Here is a 21,388-nt window from a genome sequence, read left to right as displayed (position 1 = left end):
CCAGGACAGAGGATTTCTGCTGTGATCCACAGACAGGGCCCTGACCCAAGCCTGCCCAGTGGGCAGAGGCTTTCCCTGATAAGATCACTATCATTGATATTCCTGAGGACAGGGACCAGCTGAGAGCTCCCTCAGACACTCTTGGGTCTTTGCCACCACACCCTGGACAGGTGTTCTCAGGCTCCAGGAATCAATACTGTATTTTGCAAAACTATACAAGGTAATGAAACAGTGTCTTCAGCTGAATGTTGCAATGCCAGCTCATTTTTAATTTTCCAAGGATACAAACTCAATGGGTTCAATCTGCATTCAATTACTCACCTCATTCTGTTTTGGAGTGGGTGGATGTTGTTGTTGAATGAAAACAATAGCAAAGAACTGTTGCAAGTACTTTTACAGAACAAGAAAATTGCTTTGTTGTTTTCTCTTTTTTATTTTAAGACAAAATGGTTGAAATCCACAATTTATATTCTAGCCTGCTCAAAACCCAAAAGTGTCTTAGGGTTGTGCTCAAAACCATAATACACTGTGGTAAAACTGTCTAAAATAATTATACTGAAGTTGTAAAGAAGAGAATACACATTTTCCACAGCCCTGCACTGTTCCTCACAAACTGGCATGTGGCTGGGACCACCACAGGGTCCCAGAGACACTGTCAACAGAAGTGCCTGAAAGTGTTGCACCAAACCAAGAAAGCATATTAATTCTTCCAGAATGGTGTGCAAACAGCAGAATATAAACATTTACACAGGGCATACCTTTACCTTGCTCCTTGGTATCCCAGCTCCTCATTCATCACCTCACCAGCCCTGGCAAGGCTCCAGGAAGGGAAGGCAAGTCACCACTGGCAGAGGACACAGCCAGCTGTGCCAGCTGTGAAGGGTGAAGCGTGGTGGGCAGCAGGCTGTGGCACAGCAGGCTGTACCTTCTGGCAGCACCGTGGTCAGCAGAGCCTGGTGATTCCTGCCTGGAGAAGCCAGGAAGGAGCTGCTGTAACAAAGCTCTGAGCTGTGTCAAACGTTCTTGGTTTTCCCGGCGTCTGCAGCTGAGCAGCCACAGGGGAATCAGCCATGACAGGCAGAGGTTCCCTGGCTTCCTTACAGAAATAAATCACTGTAGTGACATGGCTGTGCTAAGCCAAAGGCAAGGAATCGAGACAGAATAGGAGAACCATTGAGAAGAAGGATGTTTCTGAAGTTTGAGAGGTAAGTGCAGATTTTAGAGAGAAGTTGGAACAATTTCCTCCTACTTCAGACCAATACTGTAATTCAGCTTCTAGTTCATAATCAGACTGGTTTGGTTTGACTGATTTCAACATAATCTGAAAACAAATACTCCTTTGCACAAATTAATAGCACTGGATGGTTAACAGATTACATCTAGGCTGCTACTTCCCACCTGAAAACAGAAGGAAAGAAACTAAAGTCTGTGTGAAAATGGTAGTGGCACTTTCTATTCACTTTAAGGTATCGAAGAACAGTGAGAACAGTGCCCTTGAAACTTTCTGCCACTGTTCAGTATTCATTTCAGCAAGCTGGCTCTGTTCCTAAGCCTCTCTGTTCCTCTCGGGTGGGTAGATAAATCACATTGAATGGAGCAGAGCAGGCAGCAGTGCTGAACTCTGGAAGGACTGTTTAGTGCCAGCTGCGGCATTGGCTGCTTTGCAGTAACCCTGCAGTAACAGGGAAAGCTAGTCTTCAGGGACACTGAAGAATAGTCATCCCAGAATATTTTTAGAGAAATGTTTCAAAAGCAATGGACAAAATTGCATAAAACGAGGCCAGTCACATTTATTTTGCCACTAAAAGAGCAGGGAAATGCAGATACAGAGGTACCAAGCCACAGCAGCACTTCTGCAAAGTGCTCTTAGAAATAAAACACATGCGTTTGTTTTCTCCATGCCCAGTATCGTAGCCAAATGACAGAGACACAAAGATATTCCATTAAGTTCACAAAGATGTTCCCTTTTGGCTTGCAAGCACTGTAACGGCTCCAAGCTGTGCTGAAATCACGGCTTTGAGTCCTCCCCAGACCCATGCACACAGGACTGCACTTAAAGCTGCTTGTGTCTCAGATGAGGGAGCTTGTACAGACCCCTGGGATACCTTCCACAGCTCCAGAAGCCCTTTTAGATTTTATTATGAGCTAGTACCTTATTGCTACTGGCTTTCACCAGCAATCATTCCTCTCATGTCACGAGGTGTCAGGACAGTGGTAATGTAAAAGCAACACAGAGAGATCGAGTTTGCTGCCACATCAAACCAACCATTCACCAATTAGCCGTTCTGCCATTAGGAGGTGGAGCAGTAAGTGTTGTGCAGAGGAGAAACGAGTAATTGCAAAGGTAATGGCATTACCTTCGACTTAAGTCATGTCTTGGTGGTGGAGCTGCACAATGTTGGAGATTCCTCCTGAGGGCAAAGTGTAGGGAGTGAAGCTACAACTTAACTTACAGTGAATGCCCACAGCGCTGCCTCCCACAATGCACAGCTGTGTGGGTTCCTTTGTTTGTGTGGAGGTTTTGGGAGGGATTTTTTAAAGAGCACAAATCATCATGGTCAAAATAGAAAGGGCTGCATTTGCTCCTTGCACTGAAATCCCTGGGACATTAGACTGGATCAAAAATCTCATCCCAGGTTGTGGGCAGGCTGACTGAGAGGCAGCACCCATTTGGGTACAGCATGACAGATGAGGATATTCACACTCTGAATGGACTAACCAGCAGAGAAGTGCAATACAGAGTTTAGGGAGAATCTGAGCTCACTTTCTACCTCATTTATAACCTTTCTATTGATGACCATTGCCAAAATTTGGTCTGCAGAGTCAGCTACAAACTGGAGCAAAGTGTGAAAATACTGTGCAAAGAGAAGAAGGTCTTTCAGGAAAAGGTGGGAATGAGAAATAAAATAAAGTTACTCCTATAGACACCTTGTGATGAGCATCAGTCAGGAGGACAGAAAAACCTCTTACATGTGCCCTGGTTGAAGACTAACCCAATATTAAGTAACAGAACATTAAATAATTGAATTCTGTATTACTAATACAATATAACAATACACCTAATTAAATAATGTGATTAAACAATGCATTAATAAATACTGCAATTAAAGTGGAAAAAAAATGTTTTGCCAGGGAAATTTGACCTGCTGTCTCCCTGAGGTTGTACCTAGAGATCACTGATGCTAAGCACGGTGCCAAGAGCCCTGTGCTGATCCTGACCACACCTTCTCTGTGTGGAGCAATGTGTCTAGTGCAACAGCACAGCCCAAGAGGCAGAGTTTACCAGTTAAACCAGCCCTGGATCCATCACCCAGGGTGATGACTGTCCTTGTGGACCCAGGCCAGCATTTCTGCACAGTCTGCATGGGATGGGTTAGCTCACAGCACTGAGCTGAAGATCTCTTCAGCACCCAACAAACTTACCTGGCATTCATGACAGCCTTTCATTCTTTGTGTTTAACATGGGCTATGGAAACTACAAATGAAACACTCTTTGGAGAATCACAGAACTGCTTGTGTTGGAAAAGGGCTTTAAGATCATGAAGTCTGACCATTAACCCAGCACTGCCAAGTCAAGACTCCAGCTCAGCTTTTCATAAAGAATAGTAATTAAGAAAAGCTTCTTCGGTTACTAAAAAGCAAAGGAAATGCTGATCCAGTGCAGCAAAACTTGAAATGTTAGCATAAAATTTTGGCAGAGCAAGGATTTAAATAGAAGATCCAAATAAAGAGCAACACTCATTACCCAACATTTTTTTCAGTAATCAAGGGATCAACCACCCACTAATGTCATTGCTCTGGAATCAAGGCATGGCTGTGACCCACAATCTACCTTTACAAAAAGCACTTGTGAATGCTACATCCCTGAACATTGGCACTATGTTGATGAGGGAGGTCCAAATATGAGGGTTTTGTTTTGTTTTTTATTTTCAAATAATCTATCATTGCAGCAGAAAGTAAAATGAAAGCCTTGACATGCAACAACATCCAATACATAAAATAACTCTGTTACTGTAGATGTTTTTCACAAACTTATGATGTAATCCACTTCAAAACACCTGGTTGTCTTTAGAAGCTGTCCTGTACCAAAGCCTACAGCCCCTTCTGCAGATCCCCTTGACACTTCTTACCACAGTCTGTGACAAGAACATGATTTGATGCACTAAAATTACTGCAGAACAAAATTTAAAACAGACTGTGGTGAAGCCCTCACTATTTAAAAATAAATATTTAATGTACAGCTTTAATCAACCTTTGAAAGGGATGAAAAGCAAAATTAATATAAGAAATAAATACTAACAGGGAAGAAATAAAGAGAAAGAAATGAAACAAAAGTCCATAAACAGAATCTGACAGGAATTTATCAATGTAATTACAAATTCAGCAAAACTGGGGCTGTTGGTGAAATATGCAACTTTCTGTGTGGAAAATGGAAAAGGGCTGAAGTTTTGCTAACCAGTGACTGCAATAAATTGTTTGGCATTGTATGTCCTCCGCTATTTGAATATTTTCATCTGCATAGAAAAGCTACATTGCAGTTTACTGGCTGAATAGTGTATAAAATCAGGTAAAATAAAAGTTTAGTTACTGTTGGAAATAAAGAACCTATTAAAAAAAAGAAAAGAGTGTCCATATTTTTCTTTGTATTTAGCATCCTTCTCCTTATCTAAGCCTTTTAAGGCCATTCAACAGTGCTTTAATATAGCAGGAAATTATCCTGGATATACTGCACATCTGACCTGGATTTTACTTCAGCTTTATCCTGTTTTCCTATTTCCAGTAATACATAACCTTTGCATTAGAGCCTCTCGGGAGCCCAGGAAATTCACAACTAATCAGTGAAGTAAGCAAGCTATTGTAAAAGGCTTAACAAGCTCTATCCATCAGCCTTGCATTGTGATTACCTCAGAATAATTATTTCTGGAGATAACTGATGAAGATCATATTAGGCTGAGGCAAAACAGAGATCCTGCTAAGTGTAAATCAATTACAGCCGAACAGAGAGGCGAGGAGACAAAGATATCACAGCACTACTGTTATTGTTTATGAGGCGGTCATGGGGATTTCAGATAATTCCTCATACTCACAATCGCTGTCGGAGTTGAAGCCAGCACACAGTACAGCACAAATGGTGAAATGAAGCTCTCATCCTCCGTCCCAGGGTACGGTTTCATCAAATTGCCGTCCTGACAGAAGAAACCTTGGATATGCACCTGAAAAGTGTCAGTGTACTCGAAGTAGTAGGCAAGCAGAACAGTCCCAGCCATGATGACGAGCTGAAAATAAAGCATAGTCACAGAGAGGCGTTAGTTGCTTTTTGAACAGATGCAGCTGTGCCTGCGAGCTACTCCAGTCCTGTGGACCATCCTCCCTTCACCGTCACTCTGACAACCCCTGCCATAATGGTGTGCGAGCGCGCGCGCGCGTGTGTGTGTGTTTCTGTGCCTTTGCTTTGCAACATCTGTTACATAAACCTTTTGGCAAACGACGCCAATGAACGTCTCAGATGGGAGCGTGTCCGCGCCGCGGCGTGCAGGGGGACGGGAGGTGTGACAGCTCAGAGGGCATGCGAGTGTCAGCGCAGGAGGGATCGATGGCAGCGTGGCAGGAGACAGCAGCAGCGACAGCTAAAAAGCCTGTGCTCGGTGGCAGGGGAGTGGGAAAGGATTGTTACAAAGCCTAGAGGAAGCTAAAGCCAAAACACTTCCCTGCTGCAGCTGCAAGCCCGTGCTGGGGAACGTGCACGTTGTGCTAATTCAGAGGAGCCCTCTTTGTGTCCCAGATGAAGACGCATCCAGGGGAAGACTTCTCTCCTGCCACTAACCTTTCCCTGGAGCTGCTTCTTTATGAGTAAAGCTTTAGAAGTCTACTCAGAAATCTCCGAGCAACCTGTGGGGACTTCAGCGCACTGCCTGACTTACCCACTCTACCACAGTCACTTTTGAAAAAACTGACTTGAGTCTGAAGCTGCATTTATATGACAGATATGAACTGCAAGGAGCCCTTCTGGTCTCTCTTTTCATATTTCATGGCTCCTAAGTGGCTTGGTTGGAAGCTCAGCAATCCACTTTTTTGTATATCCACAGTATCAGCTTCCCACACTGCTTCAGCAACAAGTCACCACAACCTCACCAAAGGTGTCCCAAATCTCACCTCATGAAAATAAGCAGATTTACTAATTCTTGTTCTCCCTCTGCCACACTGCAAAGAAAATCTCACATAACAGTCCTCACCCAAGACCAAAATAGTAATATTGATTTATAACTGTTTTTTTTTTGTTTGTTTGTTTTTTAGCGGTAATGGTTTTAAAACTAAAAGAGGGTCAATTCAGATTAGGCATAAGGATGATGTATTTTACAATGAAGGTAGTAATAAAAGGGCACAGATTGCCCCGAGAGGTGTGACTACCCCATCTCTGGAAGTCTTCAAGGTCGGGTTGGACTGGGCTTCAAGCAGCCTGGTGTAGTGGAAGGTGTTTCTGCTCATTGCACAGGGGGTGGACTAGCTGGCCTCCAGAAGTTCCTTCCAATGCAAATCCTATGATTTTAAATTGTCACTACAGGATCTGATTCAAAATCCTCTTTATGGATGCGCCACAATTACAGAAGTAGTCACTATTCAACTATTTCTGTCATTTTAACTATACAAGTTTTCTAGCCACACCATAGAAAAAAAGTGGAATAATCAGGTCCTGGTTTTAGTATTTTGCCTCCAGGATATCTGCATCAAAACTGTATTGCTGCAAGATTATTGTAAGACCTCTGAAAATTAATTTTGGCAATTCCATCTCAAAGACACATGTGAAGTTATTCATGCACTCCTCTGGCACAACTCTGCACACACAGCCAGCCATTAAAGCTATTGTATATTTGAGTAAGAGTTGGACTAAAATATGAAAAAATAATGAAATCAGATTAGTAGTTGATGAAAGTAGAAGACCAAAGAACCCCTAAGTGGTTGAGGTGGGGAGGGACCTTTGGGGGTCAGTTAGCCCACCCTCCTCTGCTCAGGCAGGGACACCTCACCTGGTTGCCCCCGACCATGCCCAGATGGTTTCTGAACATGTCCAGGGATGGAGTCTTCACAACCCCCCTGTGTCACTTGTAAGACAGACTTAAAAAAATGTCGCAGTGAAGGCATAGTTGTGACAGTCCATTCCCCATTTTTTTTACCTTTCAAATTATCCATCTCATTTTGTAGATGTATTATTTTCAAGACCACATACCTGGTCTTGAAAAATAAATTCTTTTAACAAACATAAAGCAAGATGCTGCTATCTGTGTATTCCCCAGAGATCTTCACAGCAACCTCCATGAGTACAAACACAGTCCCACAACTAAGGACACAGGAGTTAATTTACATTTGAATTTAACTCCTTGAGCAGCTATAGATTTTCTGATCAACCTGGACAACTCAGCTTTGTTAATTGACACAGAGAAAGGCAATGACACTATCACTACTCTACCTGACATGCCCAGATAAACATGTTGGATATTGCAGAATGCTTGGGATATGGAGGTCTTTAAACTCAGTTCCAGCACCTCATATGACCTGGGCTGTCAAATGCAATCTGACCCACCCTTCCTGTCCCAAACATACTCCCAGAAATACTTCAGGTTGCCAGCCCCAGCCGGCAAACAGGTAAATTATAAATAATAAATGACACAACAGACAGCTGGTTTTTCTCATCTCTGGACAACAGAGAAAGCAGGTTACTGAACATTTAACCTTCTCTGGGTGTCATATGGAAAAGAGAATGCTTTTCAAAAAATAAGGTGCTTTGAGGAAATGTCACTTATCCCAAATGCAGTCTCTAGACATCAGTTCCATAACTAACCTTGACCTTTCCATTATCAAATGCTGACTTCAGTGCTGCACAAAAACCCCTCCTGCATATAAAATACAGCTCTTGACTGGCTGACTCAACATTGATATTTACCTAGAATATCACAAATCATAGGATCACAGAATTCTTTGGGTGGGAAGTGACCTTAAAGCTCAACTCATTGCAATCCTCCTGCCATGGGCAGGGACATCTTCCAGCCTGCCCATGGCAGGAGGATTGCAATGAGTTGAGACACCTCAATAACGAACCCAATTCTGTTCACACTCCCTGTGTTTCTGTGTTTTGTTCTTCTGAGAAAGAAAAAAAACCAAAACCCAAAACACATACAATCCTTGAAAAGAGATTTGAATTGTGGACACATCGTATCCTGTAGGTGACATCCACCATCTCACTGGAACAGCAACAGCAGGCAGCAGAAATTTGACCTCCAGCTGAACAGACTTACCATATCTCAAGGGATGATGTGAGTACAGAAAGCACAGTCAGCCACTGACACAGACAGGAGCAAAATTTTTGCTGCTGGTACAGTCAGTGAAGAGCTGACCACTTCTGTGTGGCAACTTCCTGTGCCTCATCTTGAGTATTCACTTCTTCAAGAAGCTTCTCAGCAAAATGCAACCAGATACTTTTTTTGGTTCTCCCATTTTTCCTTTCCAGATGGTATTTAATATGTGTTTAACCTGAGTGAGATGACAAGTGCAAGAAGGGGTCAGACTGGCCAGAAGCAGGGATGTCAGACAGGAGGGCTCCCTGCAAGGCAGTAAACTTTCCCTGGGTTCTGGGATAAAGGACAGATGCAGTGCTGCCTTGTAGACATCCTGGATTATGAGATGGGTCCAAATCAGTGGGCCTGAATTCTGTAGCCTCTTCTCCCTGTTTTCAGGTTTCCAAACATTGAAGGAAGCAGAGAAGAACAGGTAGGCTAATTTAAACTAAAGATACAAAACATCCCATTATGTAATTCAGAAAACACAATGCAGTTTAACACTAACATTTTGCAGGATTTATTTATTAATCCTTATTAACTTATTTACTCGAGTTTACTTGGGAAAAAATTAAAAATACTGAATAACTTCAGAAAGGCAGCCAATGAATAGAAGGCTGCTAATAAGTCTAAGATGCATAATGGCCTCCATTAGCACAGTGTTTAACCATGTCACAATCCTTAATATTTATCATCACTGCTCCATTGTAAGTTAAGAAAATGCTCCTATCATCATTTTACAGAGAGGGGACAAAAGCTGAGAAGATAAAATGACTGCCCTCAGGTCACAGCAGAGCCTGTGGCAGAGCCAAGATTTATCTTTCTTCTGGACCAAATTTTTTTGGATTAGTCAATAAACTCCACATGAAAAGGCTCAATGATACATATGCTTAGGTCCTGATTCTGTAGAAGCTCATTCATGATAGTGTTAAGGAAAACAGTCTGTTTGACTCAGTCCCATTTAAAAATTCCTGCTGAATTTAAAGAAATCTTGACACGCTGGACTTTAGCAACTGTGGATGTGTTTTTCCCTCAGTCATTTAAATGGATTAACTAGGTAGCACGTAACATCCATCCCTTGACACACCATTAAATTTTGCCCTGCTCCAAGAGTCCACGCTGGTTCTGCCCTTACAGGCCTCCCTGTCACTGCACCCCCTTGCTCCACTTTAACCTGTGGGCATTCTCTGCATTGAAAAAAACCACTTTCTTCAATGTTTAAGAAATAGGAAGCAAGCCTTGCAATCCTCTTTGGGTAATGGGTAATTCTGAGTTAATCAGGATTTAATGAAAGATTGTGTCCCAAGTATAAAGAAAGGGGATCTTTGCAGTAAGCAGCACAGTTAGTTACACTAACTCTAGGGTAACAGTAGGGTACTGATGTATATCCAGAAATCCTCCTCTGCACTGTAATAAGTCTCTGGCAGCAAAACTCAGAGAGCACTAACATCCAAATAAAATTACTGCACCTCCAGGTAGTGGGACTGAAGTCCCACACTGTATGTGCTCTCATAATTTGTTGCAAAGCACTTCCCTGTATCCTCCACAAATGGGAGAAATTTTTTTAAAATACTGTTGCTCACAGAAAAGAGGCCCCTGTTCTGCAAGTAAGCAAGCAAGAGGGCAACTCCGCTTGGGAAAGGGCCATAAAGCTGTAAAAGACAGAGATCAATACTGGAAGAGGGAAGACACTGTGGGAGACAGAATTTTGATCAGCCTAGACTGAAGACTCTCCAGAATTCTTAACAGAGGAGCAAGAAACTTACAGAGAAAAGGAAGATGCTGGAAAAATTTCTGGTGTACCCTTTAGCCATACAACCTGTCCATCCTGCAAGACAGGCACACAGCCACTGCAAAAATCTCCTTTTGCTGTGTGTTTTGTCACTGTATAAGTTATATTGCAAGTCCATATGAGTAAACTTGAAACCTCCCTCCTTGAATTGCTGCAATTTATACATAAACAGGTAAATTCTTTCAGCTTATCAGCCTTCCAGTCTACTTTTACCATATCTTGGAGCACCTGCATGACTGAAAACTGAAAAACTGTTCTTGCACACAAATGGCAACATAAAATAAGACTTAGCTTCTCCTGAAAGAAGTCAAACTGATATTTTGCATGTGGTGCTCCTTAGTGGATAGTCATTGAGATCTCTATTGATGCCCTTGCTCAGGTTGTTTCCAGCAGATTTCAGTGGTTTTCACTTCTTTAACTGAAACTGCCACAGTTTCATGAGCACCACAAACCTGCACAAGCATTTTCAACCCTTGACACACATGCTGTGGCTCACAGTTCCACCCATTTTGATCATATTTCTACCTCCCCCTTTGCCTGAACTCTAGTGACCCACTGTTATGCAAAACCTGAAACCATTTGGTGTGCTTTTTCTGAGAGAGGTGATGAGAGCATGACTCTTCGAACAGACACACAGGAGCATCCAACAGCCATGGTATCTGTGTGTCCTGAAATGACTCCTAAGTTACTACTGAAAGGAATTGTTAAGGTGTGTCTGTGCTCTCTACTGGATAATATCAGAAATATTGAACTATGCATTCCAGGCTGTTTTGCCCAGGGATGGGTCCAGGTGGCTCTCTGTCAAGGGAATCTATTTTACTTTGGAGATGGGAACTCCAGTCTTGCAACTGCAGTAGAGGGATGTTAGAAGCACAGCAAATTGGAACGAATAACATTTATTATTAAATTCGAAGACCCACTTCTGCCCATCTAAAAGCAGATCAAGACTCTATTTAAGAAGTACTACGTCTGTTTCCTAAGTATCCTTATTAGGATGAGGCCTCAGAAACTCATGTTGGATCAATATTTTTTACATGTGTTTGCTGTATTTATTTGTGGCCAGCTGATCTCTACTTAGTAAACCTGCCTTCAGCTCATAGTGTTTGGACTGACATAAAGAAAAAAAAAATTTTAGTTATATTTTGTTTTCTTAAATAATCAAACTTCTTTCTGGCAGAAGAACTGCAGATTCCCAGAAAATAGTGGATTTGGATAATGTGACTTGAAACAGTTATTTTGCCGAGCCTTTTTACAGTATTCTCTCTGGGAATTCTTCTCAGGGCTCCTGAAATCATCTCTTGTGACAGACCTACTACAATGTCTTAAGAAGGATCTACATTTTCACGCAGTGGAGTGGTCAAGTAGTAAGGAAAAGTTGAACACACCTACAGACAAACTTGTATTCACAAATAACAAAGAAGATGAAGACTAACATTTATTAGAAGCCCATCTGATCCACATGTGCCAGCAGCAGAAAATTCACACTGAGGTGTGAGGATGGCAGGTGCTTGCCCCCCATTATCAGTTTATGGGAATTAGCAGGATGAGCCCTTTGGGGATCACCAAAGTCTCTGTCTACAGCAGTTTGTGAAGCATCTGTTGTGTGCCATTTTATCACAAGTGATTCAAGTTTAAAAGTTTCACCTTCACACTTGTGCAGCACACCCAGATCTGTGGAAGGAGAAGTGTGTTGGACAGCAAAGGCTCCTGAAGACTGCAACTGCAGCAAATTAATGTTTGTAATGGAATATAAGGATCAGGCTGACTGCACAATCTTTTATTATTGCCAAGAAACTGAATGTAGCAAATCACCTATTTTTTATGAAAATACTGCGAAACAACAAGGACAAAAAAAAAAAAAAAAAAAAAAAAAAAAAAAAACACAAAAAAAACCCAAAACCTCTGTTAGAATTCCACATAATGGTAAAACAAATACAAGTGAATGATTTCATTATGCTGAATAACCATTTATTTTACACTGTTGGATTAAACATGAAATCCAATGCTCTTTCTACATGGCCACTCCTCAAGGTGCTCTCTCTCCCTCACCTTACATAACTGATTCTGACATCAGGGTTTTTTATGCACCTGTGGCACACAGCGACCTTGTCCAGAGCAGCCCAACACAGGATGTGGCTTTGTTACAGGAGTTCTGAAGTCCATTCAGTGTGCAGGCAAAAGCTGGGCAGTGGAGACAGAGAGGTTTATTAAGGCACACAGGCTTTTGAAGCTGGAGCTGTGTAGAAATCAAAGCAGTCTCTGCAGAGCTTTTTACAAGTCCATTTCATGAACTTATTGTCTTATTTCACCATTTTAGCATTTAAGTATGGATTAGGTATGGTTTGTATGGCTGAACAAAACACGCTCAGACAAAAAAAAAAGGAGTTCACGTCTTCCTAAGGCACTTATTTCAGCAGAAGTTATTTTGTTGGAGTAGCATGACCTCTAAAAATACTGACATCTGGTTAAAAACTCCTTCAGCTTCTTTTTTATATAATGGTCCTTGAAGAATGGCGATGTGCTACACTGCAATAGCTTAATGTTACCTAAGAGCTCACCCACATAAAGAATCCAGATTTCTCCAGCTCTAACTGTGCAGTTAAAGCAGTACAAGTCTCTTAATAGCAACAGACATAAAGGCATAAAAACGCTTTAACTAGTACAACATTTTTATATGTAGAAAATAAAATAAGCAACAGTAAGGAGCACCTTGATTACCTCAATCTATATAACTCAGTGCACTTTATACACTGCTCTAGCTTTCTCAGCTTAAAACAAAGTTTTTCATGTAAAGATTTTTACTTTTCACAGTAATTCTTATGTAATAAATTTAAGCCTGCTTTCTTTGACAGGTAAGTACAATCCACGGATTGATCACAGGCTGAAACTGTCAGCCTGAAGGAAGGAGGGACAACTACCCATACTGTGTCTGTAACAGCCTGAGCCTTCTCTCACTGCACCACAAAGAGCTGGGCTGCCTTGGGAGAGCCTCTTTACATCAGCTCTGTCTGAGAAAAGCTCAGCCTTTGATGCTGGAGAGAGACAACACAGGTCTTCTCACTCTCCTCAGAGTTAATGATGTGCAGGGGTGGATGTCCCTACAAGCTTCAGGTGGCCAGCCAACACTGTGGGCACTTGCACAAGATTTTGTGCACCTCAGAGAGGCAGGGAGATGAATGTACAAAGGAAAGACACAGCAGCACAGGTGATGGGAACTGGAAAAAGCACAGTGGTGTCTTTTTAATTGCTGACCGCAGAGGGAAAGCATTTCTCCCATGGCTTGAAGAGGGAGGAAATTAATCCTCCTCTCTCTTGTGGAATCAAGTAATACCTGTGTTGCTATTAGCAAGAGAACCTCTGTAAAAATCAATACTAAATATATATTTTATTAACCTAGAAAATTGATCATAAAAGCTATAAAAAGTCTTATCATTTAGAATCATGGGTTAGGAACAAGGGTTAGTTGTGGACTTGGCAGTGCTGTGTTGTGGGTTGCACCCAGTGATCTTAGGGTCCAACATCAATGATTTTGTGACTCAGCGTCCTCTAGTACAACCCTGAATATCTGCTCACCCCTTCTTGCAATTTCTCTTTTTTGGCAAGTTGTATTTCATTACAATAATTTGCTTTCTTTATGAGATCATCATAAAAAGATCCTTTTTCTCCTTTAACATTTAGATTATATCCAATTGTACTACATAACTGGACCTTAAACTTAACCAAGAGCAGAAGGGATCAATGTGGTGTGATGTATTTAAGAAGAACCCCGCTATGATGAGATATATGCTAGATTGCTAGATGGTTTTTTTTTTTGGTTTCTTTTTTTTTTTTTTAATATAAGGGATGAACTGATGCAGAAGACTATTAAATTCTGAGCTTGATTCAAAGGAGATTTTGAAGGCTTATCAGCAGGGGGCATTAATGCGACATTAAATTCCGAATGCCACACTACCAAACGTCCATACAGAGCCTATAATGTTTTATGTTTTTAATATATTTGGGGGTTCCCCTGTATTTTTCACAACATCATCTCATTTCTCTAAGTATATCTGGAATTTCATGTCGTTTGGTGAATAATCTACTGTGGTCTTCATCCTGACTTTTAAAAGAAGTCTTTGTCCCTGGTTTGTATAGTTTGAAAAAGGAGAAAATTATTTTAAGACCAGCAAATTTGAAGCCAGCAGTTTCAAAGGGGATTATCATGAGCAGGAAGAATAGGTAGCTTCATCCCTCTCAGTGAGTATTTGTTTACAAGCATCAGTTGCTCCTTGACATCAGATCATGCATCCAACTTTTCCATGTTTGCACTCTAACCTTACTACTGACCTGGAGAAAGGAGGCGTTTTCAGAAGGCAATTTGAAATAGCAACATTTCCCCCCTCCACTGACTCTAAAATAAAAGCAACCACAGTGACAATATAATTATTACTTACAAAGTATGAATCCAGGAGTTAATGTCTGTAGGATTTTCTCTCTTGTTACTTTTCCAACATTAACAAACAACAAAGAGAATATTTTTTACCCCCTAAACCTTATTGGAGGTGGCTTACAAAGTTTTTCTGTCAGAAAGCTGATCTAGCTGTGAGCTGGAGACTGAAGGGGTCAGAGCTAAAAAGGAAGAGCTTACCACTTCCTTGGCTCTGCTCCTTGGTCTTTTACTCAGGGCTGGTTTCAGATCCTGGCACACTGTGATCTCGCTCTCACTTTGTTCACTAATAGCATGAAAGTTACTGAACCTGGTCTGACCTTCCTGGATTAAAATCTGTGCAATTTACATCATTCCACAGTCTCTCTGTATGTGTAGTGCAGAGACATAAACTAAAAACTTTGACAGGAATTACTTTGGTAAATTTTCTTTCCCACAATAAGAAGCTGGAAATTTAGCTAACTCTTTTGAACTGAAGTTGAGATTTGCACATCACCCCTTGATTGCAGGAATGGAATTTTTAAGGAGTGTTAAGAAAAGTTTTAAATACACAGTAACATTGGGAGTTTAAGCAACATTTGGAAGACATACACTTTAAAGATGGGCATCAGAAAGTTGCTTGACTGCTACAGTAGCAAACTACTCTGCAAAATTATGTATGTCTTGCTTTTAGAGCCAGTCTCTCCAGTTTTCCCTCCTGTATCTGGGACATCATGGTGTGTCCCACACTTTTTCTGTCCCTCAAATACATATTTGGTATTTCATGTAATATCTTTTTCTCACGTACATGCAGACCTTTCTTATGGTAAAAATCAGTTTATTCCAAAAAACAATAGTGAAATGAAATGTGTTTCTCAAACAGCTGTATAAACCCAGACATTCTGAACTTCCTGTGAAATCTCTGGCTATCTTCTATGTATGAAAATCAGGACTCCTCTCTTAACAAAAATTGAGAACTACAATTTTCCTTTAAGACCCCAGAAACATGGGGTCTGACACATGGGGCCTTTCAGATAAATGATGATAAATTATAAAGAATGAGATTTATACTAGGAGGGGAAGAGAATTAAACTTTCACCTTTCAAGAGGGAGAATATACCAGATTTAAAAAAATTGCATTTTTATTTAGCACCTGAAGAAAGTCATCACCATTATCAAGTGTTGTTAAAACCTCCAAGCCACAAGTATAGCATATTTACCTTCCCTTGAGCAGGTCCCATGAAGCTTTTCAGCAGGTGGCATTAATGCTCCACCCAGTTCCAAATGGCACACAGCCAGGAAACTGCTGTTTCCAGCACATAACACCTTAAAATGATCTACAAATTCTGCCGGAGACTAAGTAATTTTCTTAACATAAAAGTCTTCATTAAAATGGCATCTGTTCAGAATGATTTTTTTTTTTTTAAGCAACAGAAGCAGAGCAGAGATCTATTTTGACTACTCTGGTACTAAATTAAAAGAAATCAAGAGCATTTTGTTTCTCTCCTGTCCTGCCTGATCTGTCTCCTCATCTCCCCATCAAGACATCTGCAGAATCAGCTTTTTCAAATTAAGAGAACACCACTAGAATTCCAGGTGTGCACCAGCACCAGTAACACAGTACCTTTAATGACAAGAATAGGCACTCAATGCAGCACTACACAGCTTTCCCCAAGCTGAAAGATTTGATGTTGAAGCTGAGAGGGAGAGCAAACTGAGAGATACTGAGGTGGAAAATACTTGTGATCACTTGGGACTGACAGAAAATGAGTTACACTCCCAGGACTGGTTGTCGTGCCTATCCAGCCTCTGCCTAAAACAAACAGTACAAAATGCTGGGATCATTTCCAGGACTTGTTAAGAGAGCTCTTACTGATTCCATGAAATCCGGCATCTAACACAATAGTAAAAACTTCTGTACTTCAGTAGAAGTTGTGAACAGCTTCATGTGAACAGCCACTGCTAGAAACAGCTGTTTGGGAAGATCTTGTTTGGTAGGAGGATTTGGAACATTTTTCACTGCTTCTTCTAAATGCAGGAGGAGTGCTTTCCATCTCATGCCCACAGGAAGGTTAGAACATAGAAAATATCTGCCAAGATGTTCTCAAAAAACTGGTGTGCAAATTGTGCTTAAAAAGATTCAGGGTTTGCTCCTCTAAACTATGCTCTGGATCTACCAATTGGTCTGCTCCAGCCCCATAAGCACCCAAATTCATGAAACTTGCTCAAATACTTGCATATAACAAAGTAATGAAAAGTCCTAAAAACTCAGAGCAAGTCCAAAGAATTTAATCTGAACTTGGTGTTGAATTTGCCCTTCTAACTTTGAACAAGATGTGTTCTTCTGTGAAAGGCTGCCTTGAGTTTGATTCTTTCTGACAGCAGTTCTTAACCTCGACCACATTGACATGAGTCACCCAGTCCACTAGAAATAATGCAAAATCTTGTCATAATTCATTGTCTGCCTAGTTTCAGTAACCAAAATCATAAAATAGCAGCTTATTTTGCTTTGAAGTACCACACTCATTCCATAAAAACCATTGATTTGACTGGCACACGTGCATTTTATTTCCATATATCTGTGTCCTCCAAAAATGCCCAATGCATGGGCTGCTCTGGAAAGTTGAAACGCTGCCTTTGGCTAAAACAGCTTCCAAGCTGCCCTGCAACCCTGATAATGCTTCACTGACTAATGGGTTTTCACTGTACAAATGCCTCATAAAAGCTGTGTCATAGTCTGAGCCTGGCGAAATGCCAGTGCTTCCATGAGAAAACCTCTTTTCCTGGTATCTACTGTGAGATGTGATCAGAGACAGAGCAGAGCAGGCTCCAACTTATGATTGAAAGGAAAAAAACTTTATTAACATAAAACTACAGGGAAAAAACACAGAACACAGGATGAAAACCTTCCAAATTTCCTCCTCCTCTCCCCACCAAATTTCCTAATTCCATTACCACCCTTTGGATAATCAATTCTCAATTATTTGAGAAGAGAGGAGTCCCTCTTGCACCACAGACTTCCCCAGGAAACAGTCGAAACTTCTCGTGTTTCCGTGTCACGTGTGGCACCGCCCGGAGAACATTTGCCATCGTAACCTCTTCCTTCCATGTCCAGTGCTCTCACCACTGCACATGGACCAGAGCTGCTTCTAGGGTTTTTCCCTTTAAGGATGCTTTGTCCAGTTCCAAAAAAGAGCACAGTCCCTCTCCTTTTGGGACACCTGTCCCCCCCATGTTTCACCCCCTGGGGCTGAGGGGTCTCTCGAACAGCGATCATCTTCCTCTTCTTCTTCATCGAAGACGGAGGGCACCACCACCACCCTCCTCACCCGTCGTCTCTGTTCACACACCTTCACATCACCGCACTCTCCTGGCTCTGAGCCATTGCCTCCCCCTAGAATGCAGTCTGTGTCACAGGAACTCAAGGGTTCTGTCCACAGCTATCCAAGAAAAGTCCAGCCAAAAGCCACTCCATCATCTCCTCCCACCTAGAATTCTTCTCAACTTTTCTCAATCTCACCAGCTCCAGGAGGAATCAGCATTTGCAAGGTTTCCATCATCTCAAGAAGGGTTAAAAGTCCCAGGCTCTGCTGGTTTGGTTCATGAACTCCCACGGCTGGCTGCCCTGCTGGGCACCCCCCCTTCTCCTTCACTCCAGCCGCGCTATCACAAGCACAGGCTGCTCTCTCTCTCTCCCTCCGGGGGGGGAATGGGGGATGGCTGCCCGAAGCCCTCGCAGTGCTTCTCCACCCTTCGGCCCAGACCTGGCCTACCTCCCTCCGGCTGCATGGCTCCCCTCCCCCCTCCCCCCCGCCCAGCTCGGAGCTGGACAGGGGAGGTCTCCTCTGGTCCAGGGCCGGAACTCAAAAGGAACTTCCAGTGGGAGTTCACAGCTTTTAACCCCCTGTGTTCTCAGAGGCGTATCCATGCCCTCAGTGGACAAACCAGGTGCCAATATTAAAATCTGGACACCGACTGGCATGACCACACCATCCCAAAAAAACCATTTCCCCTCAAACCACGACAATCCATCATAAACTCTAAAGGCTTTTAAATCTAATGACTATTTTCACTTACATAGAAGTGTCAGGACAATTTACTGTCCAAGTGTCGAGAAGCAACAGATCCTGACAGGATACAGGATTCTGACACAACAGACTTACATATCTTTTCAGTATGCTTTTCATGATTGCTCTCTGGTACCTTCACGTGGTGCCTAAGCAAAACTGCTCACAGGAAGATGCTGAGGTATATTTTGATTTCTAAAGTGTCTTTGCAGGCAGAAAAGCAAGCACTTCTCTGAAAATTGAAGGGGAGGATCAGGTGAAAATGAGAACCAGGATAAAGCAAAATGCAAAATGAACAAAGATCTGTACAAAGTGAAAAGCACCAAAACACAACCCTTACCTTCCCTTTGCTCGTTCTCAGGCTGCAGACTTATGGATACTAATGATGGATTGGGTGACATTTTCAGCAATGTCTTTGAGATGGGTTCAAGGTAGAAGAAGTTGAGGATTTTGCCCACTCTGACATATAAATACTTAGGAGTGAAAGAGCAGGGCAGTGTACACTCTCTCATCCCAATGAATGGTTATTTATTCTTATACCCTGTGCATCTTCCTTGTCCAGAAGATGATTTCCAGACCGTTCCTTGAAAGAAAGGAGCTACCAAGCTTCCAGCTGCTCTATAATCCACAAGCCATTGCCTCATCCACACATCATTGTTCCAGAAGCCAAAAAAGCTGTAAAAAAATATGTCCATCAGACAGATCTTAAAGCTGCTGGGATCTTATCTGGCTAAACAAAGGGGGAAACTGTTTTCTTCTTCTGAGCATCTCTGCCTTGCAAGTTCAGGGAACATCTCTCCAGAGACAGAAACCTTATAATAAATTCCTAGAGTGTGCATGGTTATGAAGAGCAGCTCCTCAGAGAGCTCCTCATTCTCTCACCTTCCTCACACTGAAAGCACTTGCCAAACCTGCTCCCTTCTCACACATTTTTGGCAGTACTTTCACCTCTTTTCTTTTGGTCATCAGTCTGCCTCTTGGGAGAGAATCTCACTAAGAAACCACACCTGTCAGGTTTTTAAAAACTGTCACTCTGAGCAGTGCAAAAGTGAGAAAAAAGGAAGCCTAATTCCAAAGCAAATCAGTACAAAACCCACACTGTTTTTTAGTGAACACTATAGGTAAACTGCAAGTTGGAGAGCTGTGAGGTTTAGAAGAACAGCAGTAACTTCTCTTAGTTAGAAAATTCTATTCTTAGACAGAACAGAACTGTTTTTCTACAATATTTCTCAACCCAGAAAATCCCAGGGTAAACACAAAGCCTCAGAGAAGCCTAACTCTGAGACACTGTACATTCTGTGGCCCCTTTCTTACTGCTTTTGAAAAACATGGTCCTGTTTCCCTCGATTTTGAAAGACGTTAACAGTCAGCCTTTTCTCTGAAAGCTTCATTACCTTTGGACATTCTGGGGGTAGAAATGGGTAAGCAATTTCTCAGCAGTGGATGGGGACACAGAGACAAGAGGATGTGGTCAGACCTTTTGTCACAGCAGTGTTTCTGCAGCAGGGTCTCTCCCTCCACCATGTGGCAAATGTGGCAAAAATGAACACATTTTATTGCTCTTTCCCTGTGACAGAACTACTGTTCTACTCTGAGGACTTGGACAGGCATTGATATCTTTTGTGTCCTTGCAATCAGAGTGCTTACTGGTGTGCACCTGGACCTGACTCGTGTTGCTTTTCTTCAAAGATGACACTCAGGTCAATCAGTTACAATAAATTGCCATATTTAATTCTTTGCCCTGCTGCAAAGTTCTTTTTCTGTTATTGTTAATTACTTTTTGCAGCAGTCTCTCTAATATCCTACCTCTTCTTCCTACAGTGGCATGGCATGGCACTCTGACATGTTTAAGCATTTTTGTAACCCTCCTCTTTTCCCCATATGCATCAAAACCCTTTGTCTGATTTTTAAATGACTAATGCTTCACTGCTACCCGTTGAGGAAAGGAAGAAAAGGAAAGGCTGAGCAATTGTGTTTCAAAGCCAGCAGCTTTACAGAAGGCTGCAATTAATTATTATTAAGATATATTTTTAAATGTTTTGCTGGTGCAATGGAGCTGTAAGTTGATAAATGTTTAGTTCTAAGAGAAAAAAATTTCTATTGCTATGAAAAATTTTGCTGATAGTTCAAGGTCATTAAAGAAAGCAAAGACTTATGAAGATAGAAGATAACAGGCTTGTATTCAAAGAGCAGCCACCAAAAAACAAGAAGATAAAAGGCTTGTATTCAAAGAGCAGCCACCAACAAACACTCGGGTTTTCTCAGGTAAATCTGAGGCAAGTCACGCCTTCAGACTGAAGCAAAAGTCAAGGTAAAAAAGGTCATATGTAGATACTGAGACCCTGATCCTCACCAGCTGTAGGCAAGTCACCATTTCCTCATCTGTAAAAATAAAACACAGTTCCCCTTATAACCTATGTGCTACAGCAATTATCTCAGCATCAAGGAGACATGGCAAACAAGGCAGCAGTTAAATGGAGCCACCAGCTACAAGCAACAGTGTAGAAGGTGCCAGGCTGTGAATGAATTGTTCCTGCTGGCATGCACCTCTGGAGATCACCTAGATTGACCTCTGGCTGGAAGCTGTATCCGCTGGAGCAGGCAGTCCAAATCCGTATCTAGTTGGGTGTTAAATATCTTCCAAGGACAGAGACTCCATAAGTTCTCTACATCATCTGCCCTGGAGCTTCACCATTCTTAAAGGATGGCAGGTTTTATTATATTAAGTGCTATTTCCTGTTGCGTTTTGTGCCCACTGCCTCTGATCCTTTCCTCAGTTCTCACAGGGAAGAGT

The 21,388-nt window shown here is 41.9% G+C and overlaps 1 protein-coding gene across 2 annotated transcripts in view; it reads right to left on the bottom strand.

Moving 5' to 3' along the window:
* Positions 1-21,388, bottom strand: part of PLPPR1 (phospholipid phosphatase related 1) — a 121,128-nt gene that overhangs the window by 26,163 nt on the left and 73,577 nt on the right. The window contains exons 1-2 of one of the 2 annotated variants that reach the window (XM_059873986.1): positions 8,292-8,493; positions 5,088-5,276 (exon numbers count right to left, since the gene is read on the bottom strand). In XM_059873986.1, coding sequence (XP_059729969.1) covers positions 5,088-5,276; positions 8,292-8,294 — 192 coding nt within the window. In that variant the 5' untranslated portion in view covers positions 8,295-8,493. Of the gene's footprint in view, positions 1-5,087; positions 5,277-8,291; positions 8,494-21,388 lie in introns of those variants that run through there. The other variant, XM_059873985.1, reaches the window with a different exon arrangement.

This window comes from Haemorhous mexicanus, chromosome Z (genome assembly GCF_027477595.1).
Source record: "Haemorhous mexicanus isolate bHaeMex1 chromosome Z, bHaeMex1.pri, whole genome shotgun sequence".
In the NCBI taxonomy this organism is placed as follows: domain Eukaryota; kingdom Metazoa; phylum Chordata; class Aves; order Passeriformes; family Fringillidae; genus Haemorhous; species Haemorhous mexicanus.
This window is presented reverse-complemented; position numbering and strand designations above follow the sequence as displayed.